Source organism: Gossypium arboreum, chromosome 11 (assembly GCF_025698485.1).
Source record: "Gossypium arboreum isolate Shixiya-1 chromosome 11, ASM2569848v2, whole genome shotgun sequence".
Lineage (NCBI taxonomy): Eukaryota > Viridiplantae > Streptophyta > Magnoliopsida > Malvales > Malvaceae > Gossypium > Gossypium arboreum.
In genome coordinates this window covers 64,665,486-64,688,142 of record NC_069080.1, presented here as the reverse complement: position 1 = coordinate 64,688,142, position 22,657 = coordinate 64,665,486, and the positions used below count along the sequence as shown (strand labels likewise).

General features: G+C 35.6%; 1 protein-coding gene across 1 annotated transcript; it reads right to left on the bottom strand.

Annotated features, from left to right (window-relative positions):
• Positions 1 to 60: 60 nt before the first annotated feature.
• On the bottom strand, positions 61 to 1,115 carry LOC108464937 (protein INCREASED RESISTANCE TO MYZUS PERSICAE 1-like). Its single transcript, XM_017765219.2, has 2 exons — positions 560 to 1,115; positions 61 to 411 (listed from the first exon to the last, which is right to left on the bottom strand). Exons 1-2 carry the CDS (start codon positions 847 to 849, stop codon positions 237 to 239), a joined length of 465 nt encoding a protein of 154 aa, XP_017620708.1. The 5' UTR covers positions 850 to 1,115; the 3' UTR covers positions 61 to 236.
• Between the last annotated feature and the right edge of the window lie 21,542 nt (positions 1,116 to 22,657).

Genomic DNA, 22,657 nt, shown 5'->3' with positions numbered 1-22,657 from the left:
AATAGGTGAATAGATAGTGGAAGCGTACAAATCATAATGAATTTTAAGAAGAAAAAAATATAATTATGAAGATATATTATATTATTAAATTCAAACATTGTGACTTAAAAATAAATAAATATACGTTTTGTTTTGTTAGGTGGGTTTGAATTCTGCCCCTCGCTTTTTTAATGATATATATTTTGAGATTACTCCACCTGAATCATGAATTGATGATAATGAATGAAGTTGAAATTTCAAGCAGCAACGACAGTCTCGGTTGAGGGAGGAGCCGCCGTGGTGGAGGTCGTGGTGGTTGAAGATGAATGGAGGTCTTGTTTCTTTGCAGCTACCATGTTCAATCGTCTTTGTCTTTCGTCTAGCTTCATCTGCTTTTCCCTGCAATTTTCACTGCAAAACGCTGTATCCCCCCTGCATTTTTTAGTATTGTTGTATTAATAACAGGCTGAAGAAAGAAGAACAAGAACCAACAATAAGAATTGATTTCTCATAAGCCTTATTATCTCAAAACAAGGAAAAAGATTGAAAAAATAATTAGAACAAGGGAAAAGGAATATACCTATACATATAAATATCACGAGCAGGGGCCAAGCGGCGATTACAAAGGCAACAAAAGCGCAAGAAAGGAGCAGTTTCAGCAACAGGAAACCTTCCAGAATTTGCACTTGTTGGCGACAACAAGGACAAGAAATTTTCATCAAAAACAAAGTTGTCTTTTGGGAATTCAGGCAAAGGGCTTAGTCTAGAGGGAGAACCATTGGATATAATTGGGATGGACTGCCCTGTCACGCTTATCGTCCTCTTCATTGAATTGCCTGAACGTTTTCCTGACGACAACCTATTATTCATAATATATATTTATAGATATATAGATATAACTTAGCGCTCTCGCTCTCGCTCTCGCTCTCTCTTTTATTTTTCAGAGAAGAAAAGAAAAGAAAAAGAGAAAAAGAAAAAGAAAAAGAGAAAGGGGGAATGGAAAGAAGGGCGAGGGGCTGAGAAGAGGTAGACAAGATGGAGGATAGGAGAGAGAATTAGGACCGCTGCTTGCGGCCACGAGTCTTAAATCAAGCCCAAATCACGTCTATCATTATTTCCCATTTATTAATTCTTGTTATTGTTAGTATCTTAAATAATTTCATTTTTAAAATTTTCCTTTCATCATAATTTTTTGCTTGTTTCGTAAAAAGTATTTTGATAAATTGGAATAACGAAAAATTAATTTGCTTTTTTAAAATTTATCTTGGTAAAATATTTCATGAAAGTCGAAACAAAGCAAAATGGATCCATTTACATATTGACATAGGGATAAATTAGATGTAAAGGCAGTTATTTGGCTTTTAGGTTGGTTTTTTTTTTATTTAGGTAAATAGGTTAATTTTAGGATAGAGAAATGAAAAGCACGTTTATTTAAGTGTGTGTTCTACATATGTAGCAGGAAAGCGCAGCCAGCTAAACACGCTTTTTCTTTTTCTTTCCTAGGGTTAGGGTTTATAATTTTCTTAAGATTAGGATTTTGAGATTTAAGTTTTAAGGTTTAGGGTTTTTGACTAAAATCACGAAAGTTCGTAGGTAAATTTGAAGGGTCGAGGATGTGATAATGCACCTCAGAACACATATATTTCATATGTCATGGTGGGATAGGATCATCATCTCATAAACTCATTGTGGGGAAATCAGGTTTTAGGGTAATAATTCTTGATACGATCAGGGGTCCAAGTCTAAGTGAAGATCCTAGTTGGCTGCCGTAATGTGGTCACTAGTTTGAGTATAGACGGGGGGCCAAGTGATAGTCAATACGTGGTCAGGATTTCAAGCTTTTTGGATGCCTGCAAATGATGCCTTTTATATGCCATACATAAGATTGAAGCCATAATCATATGAAAAAACTCTAGGGGACTTCCAGTGTAATCAATGTATTTTTTTTTCTCTATTTCCAAGCAATTGATATCTTCAATCTTTCATTCTTATCTGAAGTTGACACCGAGGTGGACATCGAGGTGGACACAAGAGGGCTCTCAAGTGGAGAGAGGATGTTTTGGTACAGTAGAGGTAAAACTCAGGTCAGTGCGATAGTGATTGCAGTTATTAATGGGTTGTTTAAAAATGACAACCATCATCGCCCCAAACAGAGCACAACCTTTACTGCACTACAATAGTTGATTCCCGTTTGAGAGTCCTCTTGCGTCCACAACGGTCCCAAACTTCAAATAAGAAGGAAGGTTAAAGTTATCGATTGCCTGGAAACGAAGAAAAAAATTACGCCTATTATAGTGGGAAACCCTAGAGTTTTTCCATATGATTATGCCCTTAGACTTATGTATGGTATTTATAGGGCATCATTTTCTAATATCCGAAAAGATTGAGCTTGTGGTCACCTAACGACCGTCAACTGGCTTCCCGATTATACCCCGATCCATTAACGCATAATGGCCATCAACTAAGACCTCCACGTAGTCCTTCACACATAAAGTAAAATTTTCTTTCATTGAAAACATACTGCACAAGTCGATGAATATATTCGAAACATGGTTAAAGTGGCTGAAAAATATAAATCATCAAGCACTTTTAATGTTTGCAGAAGAAAAATGTTAGAGAAAGCATGCACACCTAGGGGAGCTTTCCTACTGACGTGGCAGGAAAGTGCGCCAAGCTGGCCATGAAAGCTCCTCGAGTTGGGCATGCTTTCTTTAACATTTTTATTTCCTATTGCACATTAAAGTAACTTTTGCAGAATACCTGGGGAGCATGGGTGGGCTGAAATTTATATGACTACTGAATACGTTTTAAATATTCTGGTGCACTTGTATCATACAAAATTCAATGAATGCATGCATTCGTAAATGAATTTTGAAGCACGTATTCCCTTTCTCCCTATATTATTTTCCTATAAAAGGGACAAATTTTTCATAATTTAGATACGCATGAAATTAATATCAAACACCAAATAGTCGTGTCATGAGAGTTGTGTGTACTTCTTTGGACATTCCTTTACTTTTTTTTTTCACTTTTTTTAATCCAATTCGTGATCGATATTGAAATGAGTTGATGGTCAAATCTATAATACAGTGGTTGGGGTGTTGTTTGTAGGAGTGAAGTCCGTGGAATTGGCGTTTAGTCCTACCATTCAATTGCGTGAGCTACGGACCATAATCAAGAGGAAAGTCGGAGGACTGACTTGGGGAAGAATTTTGAAGTTGCAATGCAGATTTCTTACCTCCATTGACCCCTATAGGTATGAGCTATTCGACGTGACTGGTGAGGTCCGTCTCGATATATCATCACACTACTCAAGCAAAAATGATGTAAAGGAGTTATATGTCAAGTTCGCCGAGGCTGATGGATTTGACCCATCTTCAACCATCGTTATGCAAATATGGGAACCAAAGTTGAAGTAGAAAGTCCTACTACACAGTTGTGCAGTGGGTTTACTAGCGTGTTACAAAGAGGCTACTACGATGTTCCCGAAGCATCTATGGGCAGACATTAATTTGTCTTTGGCTCAAATTTAAACTTTGGTGCCCAGTACCGGTCGAGGTTTGAACATAACCTAAATTTGGACTCTCAGACTCGACATTCAATTAGTGCGTTTGATTTCAACTTCAGCACTAGGTCTACGTCATGGAGCGAAAACAGTTATACGGGGGGATTATCGATGTACTTTAGACATCAAACCGATGCATTTTTTGGCGAGCACATGGGTTATAGGAGAACTGATGTTCTACTCATTTCGATGAGGACCGATGAGGGTACGTCCAATCCTTTGCTTGAAAGTGACAATGAAGGTGCAGATGGGGAAAAAGATGTGGCCTACAAAAAATGTACAGGTAAGGAAAAAGGGGTGGTCGAGGAAGACAATTTAGGTGAGGAAGAAGGGGTAGTATATGCAGTTGACGGGGAGGAGTTAGACCCTGAGCCAATCCGATAACGCAGTTCGAATGGTTAAAAAGTGGCACTATTTTCCAAATATCTGGTGGTGCATGGGCTGACATCTGGCTGGACATCTGGGTTGGCATCTACATCGTCATGAGGGTGAATAATGTAGGGAATGTTAGTGGCCTAAAATATATACCTACGAGAATAAAAGAACTGACCACATGCGACGATGGTGCGTAATGCGGTGCTTGTGAAAAAAATAGGGTTAGTGAAATTAAGAGGATAAGTGAAGTGAACTGACCCGGATATTGAGTAGACATAGGTGGTGCTTCTTCTATCATAGCCGATGATAAACCTATCTTACAACTACATCTTGTCTTATGCTACTATTGTGGCGGTCGTCGTTGCCTCTTCGGCCAAGTTTGTCTACTCCTCGCCTTCGACGATAGCAGATACAACTTCACGATGATTTTTAACCACATCATGTAACCGATATTTATCAGCGTGTTTGTTGAGAAAAATGGTTCGTGGATTTGTAAGGGTTTCATCCTATGATCTCAAGCTTGGGTGTACTCCTTGTTCTTATCTACCTAGTCTTCATCGTTTTTCCCCTACATGTCTACCTTGTGCAGGTCCTTCATGTCTCATGGTGGTGGCGGAATCCGTTGCCTACACCTGAACTACCGCAACACCCGATTCGATTCATGTATTTCAACTATCACGTACACTATTAATATAACCTTCGCATCCCACATAATCGATTGGCAAACACTTTCGGCAGGATGTAAGATAAGATATCTTTGTCGGTATATGACATCCATTCAAACTAAAAATTAGAAGTGCAAATATCTTTACGTACAATTTTTTCTCTTACTAGTCATTGTGTAATTAATATAGGTTTAAAAGAAAAAGTAACTAGCATTCGCATCGGAATGTTGATCTAACAGCAGCCTAAAATCTTCAAGCTTCTTGGGCAATCCCACATTACTCGGCCTATGGTTTCACTTGTACAGACAATATGTTAGTCGAAACATATAATAAATAAAAACATTACTATACAAACTATGTAGTTATTAATAAATGATATTTTCCTCGTCACCAATGGGAACACGTATGGGTCGATCACTCTGGATGTCGAAACGATAGTCGCCACCAGGCCCATGACTGCAGTAGGAGGAGACAACTATCGATCAACATCATATTCGATACTGTGGCCCAAAAAAGCTCCCGGTATAATGTGGACAAGACGATAGATCCCTAACTTAGTTTTCCGCATTTAGTGAAGTCCACTAGATGTAGTAGCCACCTTACGTGCATTAAATTTCAAGATTTTTCAGGCATTAAAATGCCCCTAATTAACCTCATGATTAATGCTCTACCATATTGTTCTATGACCTCCTTCGTTGGGTCTTCAAGAAGTTCTTTGAAATTATCCTCCAACTAGTTGATTGATATCCGACCACCGTCAAACCTGTTTGGGACTTTCCCCAACATTGCTCTGTAAAGGTCTACTTTATCAGGAATGATAGCTGATCCTGTTACGACTGGCCCATCCACCAAGAAAGTGATTTGTAATGTTATGCCTGAGTGTAATTGTACACTCGTCACATGGAAAGTGTGTGTTTTGAGACTTCATCTTTCCACCAATGTGTTGATTAGTGTAGGATCAAGTTTGCAGCCCCCGAGTTTGTGAGATGTATGTTGAATTCAACCTCTTGCAAGTAGCCATGAATTTGAGGGATCAGAGGCTTTTCCATATTATGTATGGACCCCTTCAAAACACGATCATCCACCTATTTATAACATAAAAAAGTTTTTTCAAATTATAAAAAAAAGTAATTAAATTTAACATAATTGAAAATAATGAAATTTAAAATTTCATCTTACCATTATTGCTTGGGCAGCGAAAATATGCTCGTCGACAAAATGAATTAGAGAGGTGGCCAATCGTGAGAAATTAATTTGAACGAACAAAATATGAGGTAATTAAAAAAATAATTTTTTAAATGAGAATATCGCTAAATTTAGAATAAAAAGATATAAAGAATTGAAAGAAGGATATGAATGAAAGAAATAAAATTTGCGGGGTATTATAGGTTAAAAGAAAGTGACTATTGGCCCCCTTTAATATTTTTTACTGTTACAGAGCCAACGTTGAAAAGCCATTGGCTTTTCACCATTGAGGGTGCAGAAAGTGCAACCGACTGGACACGTTTTCCATTTCTCTCTCTTAAAATTAACCTATTTCCCTAAATAAAAAAAATCAACCTAAAGACCTAATTAAAAAAAAATTGGCCTTTAAGGCTAATTTAGCCTGGGGATAGATTATAATGGTAGGAGTATTTGATTATATCCAATTGATTTAACCCAATCATTTAGTTAATTAGAGATTAATTTAATTTTATTGATTTAATCGGGATTATAAGTATAATATTTTTATTTATGTTAAATATATTTATAATATAATAATATAATATATAATTCAAATTTTATTTAAACATGTTTTTATAATATTAGTTATTTTTAGCATTGGATATACACATTTATTTATTAAATTAAGAATAAGTAATATATATATAACATATCTAATGTAAATAATATTTAAAATAAATAATATTTTGTAAGTAATAGTACGATATTATAAAATGTTATTTGTATACAATGTTTAAAAGGAAATGGTAGGATTATATATTTCACTTTTCAATCCTCATAAATTAGTTATATTATAGATGCACATAGTAATAATAAAATTATTTTTTCAGTTAAAATATACATGTTGTATATATACTTTTCTCGTAGTAACACCTCTTTATAGATTACATTTTTTGTGCTTCTATTATTGCACTTTTTTGTCCAGCTCGACTAAAACTTTTGATGAAAACATTGAAACCCATCTAGATAATGCATCATATAGTTTTCCATTAGGAAAAAAAAACATATTGTGGCAAATGCACTCCTACTATCGGTATTGTTTGGCCTTGTGATTTATTAATATTCATAGCAAAACAAGTCTTATTGAAAATTGTTTTCGCTTAAACTAAAAAGGATATCCTTCATTTTATGGAAGGCAAGAGTAGAATTCTTAGTAAAGTGACTTGTTTGTAAGCATATTGATAGATTGTTATCTCAACGCGTATTACATTCTCATCAAAACATTTGCAGTCCATTCTTATTCCATTGCACAAGCCATTTGATGGATCCAAATTTGTGTTGAAGCAAACCATTTGGTAGAAGTGGATTAAAGAATTCTTCTTGATAGTTATTATATGTATCATCCACAACTTGGTCAAAACTATTGAATGTTTCATTATCAATTGGGAACATGTTCATCAACTTCTCGTTTTGTCCACATAGTCATTTTTTGTTGCCAAAATGACTTTTTCATTATGTCAAGCATTATTGTTGCTACTACTCCAGAACTTATTGTAACCTATGCTATCATTCCTCGTGATCTTTGTTAGTAGTGCGCGATATAAGAATGTTTTGCTTACTCCTCCTAGTCTGTCAATGATGAAAACTCCATTTTTCTTAGATTTAACTCTTTCTAAGATCATGTCATATAATTTTCATTATTCTTCATTTAATTTTGTTGTTGCATCATAATCTTCTTTTGGGGTTTCAGCGGTCAACTTATATGTTAGTTTTTTTGGATTTGAAGTATTAACATCTAAAAAAGTATAATCAACTTTTGCTAGATCAAATTTCTTTATACTTTTCCCCACGAGTATAACATAATATGCAATATTTTGTAGTGCCAAGAAAATCTATGCTTGTATCAAATTTTCATAGGTTCTTTTATATGTTGTGTGAACAGGGTAAAACAGAGAAAATTATTGTACTAGAAAACCATATTAGGTTCAATTTCCAGGAAAGACTGGAGGGGTCACAAATGGTCCTGCTTAAAACCCAACCTCCTAGACAAAATCTCCCTACAAAGTAATTTAATAGCATAATATATCACTACAATTGTGCCCTACAAAACACTAAAAGATAAATAAAATAATTAAGTACACCAAAAATTTAATGAGGTTCGACAAATTACACTTATGTTCTTAGACACTAACAAATATATTTCATTGCAAAAGATACAAGTGGAAATTACAAATAAGAAGATAGAAAACTTTTCTTTTGAAGAAAATGAAAAATTTTTGGATCATTTAAAGGTAGAGAAACCACCTTTATTCACAATAGTACAAACACTCCACAACCTTGTATTTTTTAGATGCAGGATTGTGATAAATCAGCAAATCTCCACCTTAGCAAATTTCCATTTCTTCAACATCCTTACAAAACAAATTTTAATAGTGTTTTCAAATTTCAACCTTCAAGTTTTAACATTGATCAAGTCCAAACATAATTGGAACTTGACCACAGTCACAACCTTATCATTATATCGATAGGATTCTTAATGGTTGAATTTTTCTTGATCTTTACTCCGCCTTCTTTTAGAATCTCTCGTACAAAATGATATTGGACATCAATGTGCTTCATCCTTACATGATAAATTTGATTCTTTGCTAATTGAATAACACTCTGATTATCACAATGCACTTTAACATACTTCTACTTAATTTCCAGTTCACCAAGTGACCTTTGAAGCTAAATTGTCTATTTCACAGCCTCTGTGATTGCCATATACTTTGCTTTTGTAGTTGATAAGGAAACTATTGATTGTAAAGTATACTTCTAGCTAACTGATGCCTTTGCAAGATTAAACACATAACTAGTAGTTGATCATTGTTTGTCCAAAACACTAGCATAGTTTGAATCACAATATCCAACCAAAAGCTATCTATATTTCTACTAAAGACTAAATCCAATATCCATTGTATTATGAATATATCACAAAGTCTATTTCATAGTTTGCCAAGGCTCATTTCCTAGATCATGCATTTACCTGCTCACAACCCCAACTGTTTGTGAAATGTCAAGTCTTGTACATACCATATCATAGATTAAGCTACCACCTACGTTTGTGTATGGTATCTTTGACATGTATGCTTGTTTTGCATCATTATTTGTTGACATAGAGGCATTAAGCTTGAAATGAAGAGCAATAGGAGTGCTAACAAATTTTGATTTCGTTCATGCCAAAACGTTTTAGCAATTTTCTCATATATTGTTTTTGAGTCAAACAAAGCCTCTTCAAGCTTCTATCTTGAGATATCTCCATGCCTAAAATCTCCTTTGTTTCTCCTAGATCCTTCATTTCAAACTCATTTTCCAACTATCTTTAGCTTCAAAATCTCTACTTGACTTTTGGAAGATATTAACATATAATCAACATAAAGAAGAATATATATGAGAGAACCATTTTGAAGCTTGCGAAAATACACACACTGAAATATTTGCTTCTTGTGTACCTCTCTTCTATCATAAACTTGTCAAATTTCTTGTATCACTACCTCAAATATTGCTTTAAACAATATAATAATTTTCCAAGTTTATTGATAAATGTACAATATAGAGTTATCCATAGCACTTTCTAGCTCATAATTCTTGTAAATTTTGAATAATTGATAATGATTTTTGTGAGTTTTATTAGGAATTTAATAAATTGATTGATTTCTGTTAAAAATATTTTTATTCAATTTCATATAAATTCTACTTAATTTTGAGTTATTTTTAGCAGATGACACACCGGAGACAGTATGATCTTGGAGCTTTTCCGTTGAGGCATTGATAGTATAGCTTGGCAAAGAATCATCAATTAAGTTGCCAAAAATTCATTATGGGACATCCAAATAAAGTAATTTGAACCCTAAAATTACTAAAGGACCAAGGTGCAAATGGGCAGCAAGAATTGGATCACTTTTAGCAAAGTTGAAGGCCCAAAATGCGACCCAAAGAAAGAGAGCTCCACACGTCCAAGGAAGGCCCAAATCCATCACCCAAGAACCAGCCATAATGCTGCCCAAATAATCTCTTTAAGCTTATTCTAAACATTTTCAAACCAACCCTTAAACTCTCCTACTCATCCATTCCAACCCCTCCACTTTTCAAGCTTTGCACCTTGAGCATCATGCTTAAAATAACAAAACCAACCAACCAACCATCCTCTACACAATTCATTGCAGCCACATAAGGGAGAAGATTGTTGCTAAAAATATATATTTTTAGCCACATCTCATGTGTATAAATAGAGGCCAAAAACCTTCATTTATCACTCAACAATTAACTAAACATTCATTCACTCATTTCTCTTCTCTTCCATGCCTAAAGCCTTTTATTATCTCCATTTTTCCATTCTCTCTTTGAGAGTTCCCTTAGCAAGAATTTCTTGAGAGAAAAAGCTTTCTTGGTCGGTCACCTTGAGGAGTAATTTGCAACGTAGAAACCACAGAAATTGGAGGAAGCCGCCATGGATAGTTCTCGGTAAACCACCGAATTCATCTAAGAGTTTCTTCTTCCTTTCTCTTTTAATTATTCTTATTAGAAAAACATGATTGCAAATTATTTAATTACTTTTTCATTAATAATAATGACTTAAATTTGTTTTATCTAGAATGATTGAAATGCTTTAATTTAATTCGTGCAACTCATGTTTATTTTGTTACGGGCCACAATTGTTCATTTTTCCAATTAAAATCATTCATGTTGTTCATGCAGTATGATATGTTTGATTGTATTCTAGTTAATCACTTAACTCGAACTAGGTGGTGGTTAATGGACATAATAATAGGATAATGCATGCTTAATTCATATTTGAACCAGAATGAATTAAAGGTTTGTAATAATTCCAAAAGAACAGTATTAGCTTGCATAACTTTAGATTTATGTAATTAAATTGTTTCAAACCTTACCCATCTCTGTTACTTTGCATAAATTCTAAGGAATCCTTAGTCACACAGTGACATAGAAATATGCACATTTTTCTAAGTGACAAATCTAAGATCTCGAAAGAGCTTATGATTTAGATTCCAAGTTCATAAATGATCGAGTTTCCATGGAATTTTTCCGGAACATTATTAAGCATAATAAAGAAAGAATTGAGTTAAAATTTTAATTGTTCTAGCTTATTCATGTTATTGATGTTAAAACTTGTGAATTGCTGCTAAACCATTTCATTTTATTTTATTTTATTTTATTTTCATATTAGTTGTTAATTTAATGTTAACATTCAACAATTCTCAAATATTGTTGTAATAGCCCGATTTTGGGTCTAGTCGAAATAGTGGTTTCGGGACCACAAATCTGACGTAGAAAAAATTATTTTTATCATATTTTTATGGTCTACAATTTTATGGGATGATTTCGTGAAAATTTTGTTCAAAAATTTTAACGTTTGGGCACTCAATTTGGTCAAAAGGACTAAATTGTAAAAAGTGTAAAAGTTGAGTCCTACATGCTAAAGGTGCCTAATTGCTATGAAATTTTAAATTGGAGGTCCTTATTAGACCATTGGTTAAGGTGTTGGACAAAAATGGATATGGTTAGTTATGTTTCTAAAGTTTTTCATTAAGGGCATTTTAGTAATTTGGTAATTAAATGAATTAAAAAGTCAAATTAAAAGCCAATTTTTGTCATCTTCTACCCCGTGGCCAAATGTATCAAGTAGAAACCATGGCTAGGGTTTTTCAAGCTTCCAAGCTCGATTGTAAGTCCGTTCTAGCCCTGTTTTTAATGATTTTTATGTTTTTGAAATCCTTGTAACATGATCTATCTATTTCTACCACTAATTTAAGAAATAATCAAGGTCTAAAATTTTACCCATGATGGATATTTGTGTATTTTGACGTCTAATGGTAGGAAATGTATGTTTGGTGTATGACAAACGACTTTTGCTAAGTGATTTTCGATGAAAATGCCTAAAAAGGACCCATTTGTAAAAAAGTTGTGAAATGAGTGTTAAAATGCGAATAAAAGAAAAATGTGGGCTGATATAATCATGTAAGGTTCGACTAGGCATCGGTGTTGAAGAAATTTAGTACATTTCATTTGACGAGCCCAGGGACTAAATTATAAAAATATCAAACTTTAGAGGCAAAAATGTAATTTTTGCCATAATGTGATTTGAGCTGATTTGAATAGTATAATGATTAAATAAGTTAAATGTGATATTATAGATCAAGAAAAACGAGGTTCAAAATTAGAACAGGGGAAAAACGAGTATTTGATGGTTAGGTCTTTTTCGCCAATTTTATGTTGAGATAAGTTCGTATGTTTAATAAGCATTAAGTTATATATGTATAAATGCTTAATTGATATAATTGTGGTAAATGCTATATTATTGAAATGAAATGTGAATGCTAATGAGTACGACATTACGGAGATGACCGACAGAGATTCGATATACCGAAAGACCCGGTTGAACCTTAGGACTAGATAGGATACAAATGTCATGACATTAGGGTTACTGAGATTACGTGTAAGACTGTATCTGCGATATGGCATCGATATGAGGCTTTGTGTAAGACCATAGCTAGGCTATTGGCACCAATACGAGATTACATGTAAGACCATATCTAGGATATGGCATTGGTACGATACTGTGTGTACGAGATTCCCGAGTATCCTTTAGTATTCCAAGTGGTTCAACGGGTAATTTAATGGGTATGTCGAAGAAGAGAAATAGCATGTAAGTATTATGAATTTGTACAGTTATGTACATAAAGTTTATAAGCATTGACTTCATGATATTGTAAGTTCATGGTTTCCATGAGAATGTTTTTGCGAAAGCCTTGTGATTATTGATCTATACTTGTGATCTACGGAATATATGGTAAATTCGGTTGGCGATCGTGTAATTGGCTTTCAGGCCAAATTGAGTTATGATCTAGCATGTTTGATTCACAAAAATTGTGATTTATCAGAAATGAGAAGAGGGAAAGATTGGCATAATTGCCTATTGAAATGATTATGAGAAGATATGGGCTTTAAACAATTGAAAGATGTTAGAATATATGCTTGAAAAGTGAACACTCATAATTAATGTGCATGTTTCTTATGAGGATTGAAATGATTGGTTGATTGTGGTAAATGGTTATAATGTAGAGATTTCAGTTATTAGGCTAATGGCAAGACATGTTAAATTATGCTCGCAAATTGATAGAACAAACAATGTGACTGAATAAGTTATAACAGTGAGTTTTAATGCAATTTATATTATCTTGTGTTTATATCATTGGATTTGGTAAATGATTTGTAAGAGTGGCTTATTATGTTCATACGGACTTACTAAGTTATATAGCTTACCCCCTTCTTTTCCCATGTTTTATAGTGTCGTCAAGTTAGCTCGGGTTAGAGATCGCCGGGGATCTTATCACACTATCAGGTTATCATTTTGGGTATTGATGAATTCAAGTATTTTGAGTTATGGCATGTATAGAGACTTTGTAACACCCCTTACTCGTACCTGAGACCGAGGTAAGGTACGAGGCATTACCATACACAAACGAGACAATTCCAGAAAATGCAGGCTATAAAATTTCATTTCAATTTAAAACTGTTCGAACAAAATCATATTATCCCCATTATGGACCTATGAGATCCAAAAAATGCATTAAAAGTGATCCGAGGCTAAACCAGGAACTTTGGAAAACTTTTAGAAATTTCTAGGTTTAAGCCTCACACGCCCGTGTGGAGGTAATGCACACGCCTGTGTGCATTGGGACACGCCCGGGTCCCTTACCCGTGTCGAATTATTGGAATTTATTTTTCATTTTGAACCTACAAGGGTTTTCACTTGGCCAAGCACACACCTGTGTCCCTCACACTGCCTAGACACACCCGTGTCATAGCCTGTGTCCAAAACCCTAGACATTCTATTTATGATGTCATCATTCATCTAGGGGCACACGGCCAAGGCACACGCCCGTGTGCTAAGTCGTGCCCTCTACACAGCTGAGACACACGATCGTGTCTCTGCCTATGTGTTTACTACCACGCAAACTAACCTAAAAATTTTAAGTGTAGGGGACACAAGGTTGAGTGACACGCTCAAGGGGCTAGCCGTGTGTTAGACATGGCCTAGACACATGCCTATGTGTCTACCCATGTGGACCATTTTAAAGGCTATTTTTCTAAGCCTTTAGTCACCCTTAAACATCTATTCACACTCACATATTCCTTAAACAACTAACATGACATAGGTGTGCCCTTAAACCTTATTGGCCAAGGTCATACATGTTACTACATGTCTCATTTTATCCTATGTAATATTACCCTCTTTGTGTTAGGGTTACCATTTCAACAATCTCATATTTTTGTACTTGGCCCATTTTATAACTCATGTCCATTATGACCTAAACCATTCCAAGTGATATGGCCACCTTTCATATAGGTAATCATGGTATAACAGAATAGGCGTTCACATGAAACATTCAAGCATAACCATGTACATTTAGTAGGTTTACAACCTACATCAAAATGAGCCATATCTCATGGCCATATAGAAAATGAGCAAGCATATCATATAAGCCCTTACATTGGCTAGCCAAATGGCATATATAACAAAATAACCAAAAATCCTATACATGTCATTATAACAAAATAAAAGTTTCTATATACCAAAGCAAGAAAAATAGATAGTGTGATGATCTCCGATCGTCTTCCAACCTTCGCGAGTCCACGAGCCTTATAAGGCAAGGGAAAAGAGAGGGGGCATAAGTATTAACATGCTTAGTAAGTTCAAATAACGGGAAAGTAAACTTACTGGTTATTTAGCATACAACCATAATACATATTCATGCCAACATGCATAGTATAATTTCCCTATCACATGTACTCAATAATCAAGTTAGTCTCATATCGATACATTATAACATTAGTCTTAGATCAGCTCATCAATTCAATATTTCCATTTTTTATTTCTCATGTTAATCCCATTGAATTTCTCGAAAATCTTGATGGATAGGACAATTTCCGTCAAGTCATACAAGTGATCATCTCAAGTATGCACTCCCGTGAGCCTTACATCTTATGGTGGGATTACCAGTCCAAGCTAAATCCCTCGCAGTATCAACTCATAGAGCATTGTCAGGAATAACAGTCCAGGCTAAATCTCTTTCAACGACAATTACTCTCATAAACTTGGATTTGAATTGCCAGTCTAGGCTAAATTCAGTCCTCAATCGGACTACCAATCCGGGATAAATCCTTATTGCACCCATATTCTTCGAGAGGCTCGATCACTCAAGGATCACCTGTTCGGGCTAGATCCTTTCTATATTGAGATTAGCGGATTACCCGTCTGGGCTAAATCCTTCTCTACAACACATGCAGGATCTCAAGTCATGTAAGCCATAATTTAACCATCGAATTTCCCTTTTTATTTCAACCGGGACATTTATCATCTTTTCATTTGCACTAGCATGTCCTATGGATTATCATGCAATGAATATCTAATTATTATACATTCAAGATCATGCATTTTTAAGTATATTAAGAGTTTACTTCGGGTTATACGAACTTACCTGTAGTCGTTTTAGATTCGTTTCTCGGTTATTCCGAAACCTTTCGATTTCCACGTTCGACCTCCTAAATTGGTTCCTCGGGGTCTATATCAATAAAATTATACTATTAATACATCACATTTTTCATTTTTGGATTAAAACTTATCCTAGGGAAAATTGACCATTTTGCCCCTAACCTTTCACACTTTTACAAATTAGTCCTAAGGTTGTATAATGAAATACATGTAATTCCTTGGCTACCCAATCCTAGCCTAATGTTATTCACACTTATAGCAGCCCATATTTTTCCTTCATTCTATATTTTTCTACCCATTTTCACAACTTTTACAATTTAGTCCTTTAAGCCATTTCCATGAAAAACCAATTAGTAAAAGTTGTTTACCATCCTTTAAACTCTCATATTCCTTCATAAATTATCAAAAAACAAATATCTCATTCATGGATAATTTTCTAAACATGAACCCTAGCATGAGATATGGGTAGAAATAGAAAGAGCATGTTACGAGGATCTCAAAAATACGAAGAACATTAAAAACGGGGCTAGGATTGACTTACTATCAAGCTTGAAATGTTGGAAAACCCTAGCTATGGAGACATTTAGAATTTCGGCAGCATGGAGAAGAAAATGAGTTGATTCTAGCTTGATTTTTTCCTTTTTATTTAGTTTATTACCAAATGACCAAACTGCCCTTCCTTACAAAACTTCTAAAATTTTCCATATATGCCCATTTTTGTCCAAAAACTTAGAAATTGGGTGAATTACTCCTTAAGGAAATCTAGTTAATATTTCTAAGTAATTTCATACAAATTGCTTCTAGAACCCAAGTTTTGCAATTTATTCAAATTGGTCCCTAATTTCCAATTGGACACCTGGCACATAGAATTTCTTCACGAAACTTTAACACATGCTTATTCTCATATCCTAATCCTCATAATGATCATAAAATAATTATTTTAATGTCAAATTTATGGTTTCAAAACCACTATTTCGACTAGGCCCTAATTTAGGATGTTACAGACTTGGTCATTTTATTATATGCGTCATATGATTTTAGTCAATGCAATGGCTTGTAATCGTCAAAGGCTTATTTTGATATTTAGCCATGTAATTGGCTTATATTGGCTAACATGGTTGTGAGCCTGAGTATTTTCATATATGTGTCAATCTCTATGGTGATATGATCATGGTATACTTGATGAATGTGAAATGTTTGGAAATGTGTGACAATCCAAAATTGACCCTAGTTGGGAAGTGGTTTCGGGACCGCTAAACCGAGTCACCGAAATGTTTGAACGTAATATTTATTGTCTAGAATATGTAATTATGAATGTGTGAAAATTTCAAGCTTCGATTTAGTCGATTGCATGTGAATTCAGTTAGTAGGACTTGTGTGACACTTTTGAAATGTGATAGACTAATCTATAAGGACCTAATAGTGCATGTAATCAAAAGGGAGGACTTGCATGTCAAATTTCCCCCCCTAAGTGCTAGTGGCCGGCCATGACAAAGAGTGATGGGCAAAAACATGTCATAAAACATGTTGTGACAATGGTGTATGTAAGAAAAAAATAAAATAATGAGCATGGGAATTGAATAATGAAAGGGAAGAAAAAAAAAAGAGAATGGTGTGAGTGTTCCCCCCCCTTTGCCGTGAGTTGAAGAAAAGAGAAAAAAAAAATTGTTCATCCTTTTTCATTCTTTTGGCCGAAAATTCTAAGGGAGAAGAAAGGAGTTCTTGCTCATGTTTGGTTTGGAAGAGGATTAGGAAGAGGATTAGGACGAGGTTTGGCCATCCTTGTATCTAGATTAAGGTATGTTTGATGTTGTGCCATGAGATTCATGCATGTTTTTAGTTGCTAGCTTTAGTTCTAATTAACCATGGTTCAAATCTTTGCTAAGTCATGGGGATGATATTCGGCCAAGGTGGATTTTGTGTTAATGTCATTGCATGGTAAATGTGAAGCTTGTTAATGATACTTGTGATGGTGGATTGATGACTCTTAAATCTTCTTTTTAGCATTTTTGAGTGAGGCATTAAGTTCCTTGTTCAACCGTGACCAAAATTGAAATGGTATGGGGTTGTAAGGCATTCGGCCATGGTAGGAAGTAAAAGAAAACTATGGTCGTTGTTCATGTTATTTGGATGAGAAATGGTAGTAAGGTGAAGTACAAATGTTAGTGTTTGATTTACTAGTGTATATGTGTGTATTAGCCTAGTTTTGAACTTGAAACAAAATGGTGTTTAGTCGATACAAGTGACCATACTTGTAGAATGTATCAAGTGTTGAAATCGGCCTCAACATAGACATGTATGTTCGGCCACATGAATGAGTACATATGTTGATGTGTATGTTCGGCCTTAGGTAGCCTATTGATGGCTTTAGCTTGACTTAGAAAATTCGGCTAAGGGGGAAATATTAGCTAGCATGTTGAATTCGATTCGTGATTCCGTACACATGTGACTCTAATGTCTAATGGATATATGGGCTAAGTACCTTGAGCTTCTCTTTGATGTTTGAATGAATTGTATTGAATTGCTTGATGTGATTAAAAATGTGCATGACCATTGTGTATTTGAGCTAAAGGGTGGCCATATGACCATTTAAACTCCTTGTCATATTCGGCCATAAGCTAGCATAATGAGATTTTGATAAGTTAAATTTGTGTGAATTAGCTCAAGAGCTTAGAGGACCACAGTTGGATAAGGGAAAGGAAAAAGTGACCGAATAGCCATCGAAATCGTTCGACAACATCCGAGGTAAGTTCTTGAGTAATAGAGCTTAAATTATGATTTGATTAGATCATGTTTTAAGTAAATCAAAATCATGCTCTTTGTGTGTGGATATTGAGCCGAAATTTGCAAGAGTGATAAGTGTATTGTGTTTGAGTTTTGCTAATGAAAATGAAATACGAATGTGTCATGATTTAGTGTTAAATGTGCATGTTTATTCGAATGATGTCCGGGCTAAGTCCCGAAGGCTTTGTGCTAAGTGACCATATCCGGACTAAGATCCGAAGGCATTTGTGCGAGTTCCCAAATCCGGGTTAAGTCCCGAAGGCATTTGTGCGAGTTCCCAAATCCGGGTTAAGTCCCGAAGGCATTTGTGCGAGCTATTATAACCGGGCTATGTCCCGAAGGCTTTTGAGCAAGTCGCTATATCCGGATAAAATCCGAAGGTACGTGATTCAGGAATTAGCAATCTTGCTGTAAAAATTTCAGTTAATACGCTTGCAAAAAATTCCAGCAATGAGGTATGTTTCGTATGTGCTTTGAATTAGTTAAGCCCTTACAAATAAATATTCGCTCAGTTGATAAACGAGCTACCGGCCTTTGGCTAAGTTGATCTTTTGTGTATGAACATAAGGGTTGGTAATGTGAAGTAAGTATGATATTGAGAATGCGTGCATATGAAATTATCCGTTTAACTATATGAATGCTATGCTTTTGTTGTGCTGAAATCCCTTGCTCAAAACTTACTAAGCATAAATTGCTTACTCCGTTTCTTTGTTCTCTGTTTTATAGATTTTGGCGCGTCAGCTATCGGACTCGGGATTTTGAAGTCGAAGTCGCCCACACTATCAAAGCCCCCTTTTCAGTACAATTTTGGTTGAACTTTGAAATGGCATGTATAGGACTACCCTTTTTGTTGTTGGTCATGTACCCATGGATTTTGTGTAAATTTGGATAGCCATGCGAAAATGGCTTATATACGTTTTTAGCATAGTACCATAATCGTTTTGTATGTTGATCATTAAGAGGTATGGAAATGTTTGGAAACGATTAGCCATTGGAATGGTTAATCATGATCATACTTTGTGCCATGTATGCAAAAAGGGCTAATTGAATCATGGAAATTATGAAATAGGTAAAGTCTACCTCAAAGGCAGATGCTGACAGCAGCAGTGATGTGGATGTGAAAAATCACTAAAAATAGTAGGGATGGAATTAAATAGTGAATAAATTATTTAAATGAACCTTGATGAATCTACCTTCATATGGAAGAAACGAAAAGGTCATATGAGTTATATGTTAAGAGATATTTAGGTTTTCGTGGAACAGGGCCAGAACGGTTTCTGGAATCCCTGTTCAGACTTTGGAAATTCATTATAAATTAACCAGAGATAAGTAGGAGTCATTCCATATATGTATAGATTCCTCTTTGAGTCTAGTTTCTATAGAAACAAACGGCAGCAGTATTGAAGCCCTGTACAGGGAGATATCCAAGTTGTAATACGCGAAGGTCAGTGTAGACGATCCCTGTAACATGGGAGACTTTAACTAATAAACTGTACTAATTGGCCCAACCAAAAATTCTAGAAAAAAATATGTAGATGTACATATGAGTATAGTTTCAGAGAAAAATTACGAAACTGATTTTTGAGCTTTGAAACTCAAGATATGATTTTTAAGGAGACAGTGACGCAGTAACCAGCTTGTCTGGAAATTTTTTTAAATGGACTGTGAAAATAATTAAGTTAAGTCTGTGTGCACCTTGTGTTCGACTCTGGTAACGGACTCGGGTACGGGGTGTTACAAAATGTGATTTATGGCATGATTGTGTGTGTAACACCCCAAATCCCCAGATCCCGAAAACTCATGTTAAAATAATTGTTGTGTGTTTATGACGTGAAAGTATGGCTGACTTAGTGGTAGTGTGCTTTGGGAGTGTTTGGGAAGTCATAGGTTCAAGCCTTGGCTTCCACAAAAAATTTGCTTTTTAAGGTTAAACCCCTACCTTTGGTCGGTATGGTTATATGAAAAACTTGTTAAAAATCTGATAGAATGGGCCTGCTGGTCTAGTGGATGTAGTGTGTGGCGTGTGGAAGGGGTTTGAGGTTTGAATCCCTACTTGAGCATATGGAGATTATTTTTACTGATGGCCATGGGAGGAGGTTATGTTAGACCGAAACTCTGCATGGTTGAGTAGAGTTTGAACTTGTTAGTTGAGGGGATAATAAGGGAGTGATTTGAGGAGGATTATGTGGGATTTGAAAGAGGGAAGAGTTGTAGCCGAATAGGGACTTTGGCAAAGGAATTCAGCCTTGAGGTTGGGAGCTTCTCTCGCTTTTTATTTTTGGGTTTTGACAATTTCTGGTTCTTTCACCCTTGTTTCTGAAGCTATGTATCATTTTGTTTTTGTTTCGAGTACCTTTCGGTTTTAGTTTGGTTCAATTCTACACTTTTCTCTAGGCCTTTAGTCCACTGGTTTCTTGCCTTCACTCCTTTTCTCAATTGGTATTCTTTTCTTTGGACAAATATCACTTGTCCTTTCTCTCACAAACTCTTTTCAATTTTTAGCCCTGCTTGTGGATCAATTCATTTCTTCTTCTCCCTTGCTTTCAACTGACTTCTTCTTGATCGATTCCTCCTCTCCCTCTCTTAAATCTTTTTTTCTTCTTTCTTTGGCCGAATCTTTTAAGGCCTAAGCATCTTCTTTTCTTCCCTAACCGATTCTTGTTGAAGTTCTGCCAAAATCCCACTGAGTTCTTGGTAAGTGTTGTTTTTACGATTAGTTTCCCCTAGCCGAATCTTATTTGGCTTTCTTCTCAAAGGTTCGACTTCTGTATCTCTTAAGGCCAAATAGTTGTTTTTCTCTCTTTTTCTACCTTGGGGGAAGGTTCATTTAACACCTCTTTTCGTTCATTTGTTGCTAGGGGCTCATTTTCTTTAATCAATGAGTTAGGCCAATTGCCCTGCCCCTGCAAGGGATCCTTTCACTCATTGTAAGTTCTTTAAGTTTTAGATATATTTATGATGGTTTATTGATTCTTATGAGTCGGTTAACTGTTTCGTGTGAAGGTTAAAGCATCAGGAAGTAAACGTTGGTGTTGGAACAAAAGGGATTGTGAGATTGTTCGATTGGTAAGAAACGATAAATCGGTTAAAGTATTTTCAATACTATGGTTTTGGATTAACCATGAATATGGATTGATGGTGGGGTTGTTGTTAATCATAGGTGCTTTGATCTCGGAAACATCTCGGCTACAATTTCATAACAGGTGTGTGTAACACTACCATTAGATGTGAAACAGCAAAAGCTGAAAAGTGGGCTGTCGACACCACGCAGATGTGTGGCCGCCCGTGCAACAAAACATGGTCGTGAGGTCGAGGAGATGGCCATGAGCATTTCATGGGTCAAAATGATATTGGGCCATTTTGGGCCGAACTTAGTTGTGTAGGCTCAAAGGGCCTGTGTGCCCCACATGGGAAAATCTCACCAATGTGTGGTAACTATTGGTCCAAGCTGTGTAAACCACACGGCTAAGGCCATTTTTGGGCGATGTGGGCCATACAAGCATGTGGGCCCACATGGGCCCGTAATATGGGTCGTGGGCCCATTATCACCGATTGACTGTTAAGGATGCATGGGTCACCCAAGAAGACTGTGGACCTACTGTTGGGTTGGTAAATGTACTTGGACCCTGATTTTTTGTAAATGACCGATATACCCTATGTGATGTATGACTGTTTGAGCATGCCATTTATACTACATAAACATTTATATTATGTTGCATTACATGGGGTGGGATATATGGTTTTGAAGGAAGTGTACTGAAAGGCTATATGCCTATTATCGGCAGCTTGACTGCAAATACTATTGTAGTGCCGCAATTGGTGCTACTTGGAGTGTAGGGATGGGTGGGTCGATTTTATCCCTACATGGTGTGTAGGGCTGGCATGGAGATGGTGTGTAGAGGCTGGATTGGGTAGGATTTTCTGATTACATGCTGTGCTGTTATTGTAATTGGCTTAGGCCCAACAGACATCTTTATTCTTGAAATGGGGTGAGGGCCGAGGCACTCTTATTCTTGATATGGTCTAAGGCCCTAACTGAAACTGAAATGGCTTAGGCCCAAATTGTGTTTGCTCTGATTGATTGCTATTGTGGGATTTCACACACTGAGTTTTTGTAAACTCACCAATCTGTTAACTGTGCAGGAAATCCCCAGACTTAGATGGATCGATGCGACAGAGGCCTCAGTGGTAGCCACTCAACTTAGTTAACTTTTAATAATATACTTAAGGTTTATTTTGGGTTTTACGTTATGTAATAAGGCCTCTCAGGTTTAGTTTTTATTTTGGTATTTTACTCAAATGTATTCGTGATTTACAACTGTTAGCAGTAGGAAAAACGCGAGTTTTCAAAAATTCAAACATTTTCAAAACCACGACAAATACGTAACTCGTTTTCAAAGCTTTCGCGAATAACAAACCGGTTACAAAATTAATAACGTTTTATTAAAAGCAATCTTTAAAAGTACAAGTCCCATATTATGAATGAGTAATAAGGCTTTAAATTGGCTTATCAATCCATACAAAGAGTCTAGTTAAAGAGGGGAGTTTCTAAACGGCGAGTCTTAGATT

What these genes read in the sequence shown, in the direction of transcription:
- LOC108464937 (XM_017765219.2), bottom strand. Translation starts at nt 849, where the DNA reads ATGAATAATAGGTTGTCGTCAGGAAAACGTTCAGGCAATTCAATGAAG. An exon ending in CGTGATATTTATATGTATAG is followed by an intron (nt 412 to 559) that starts GTATATTCCTTT and finishes TAAAAAATGCAG; the next exon opens with GGGGGATACAGCGTTTTGCA.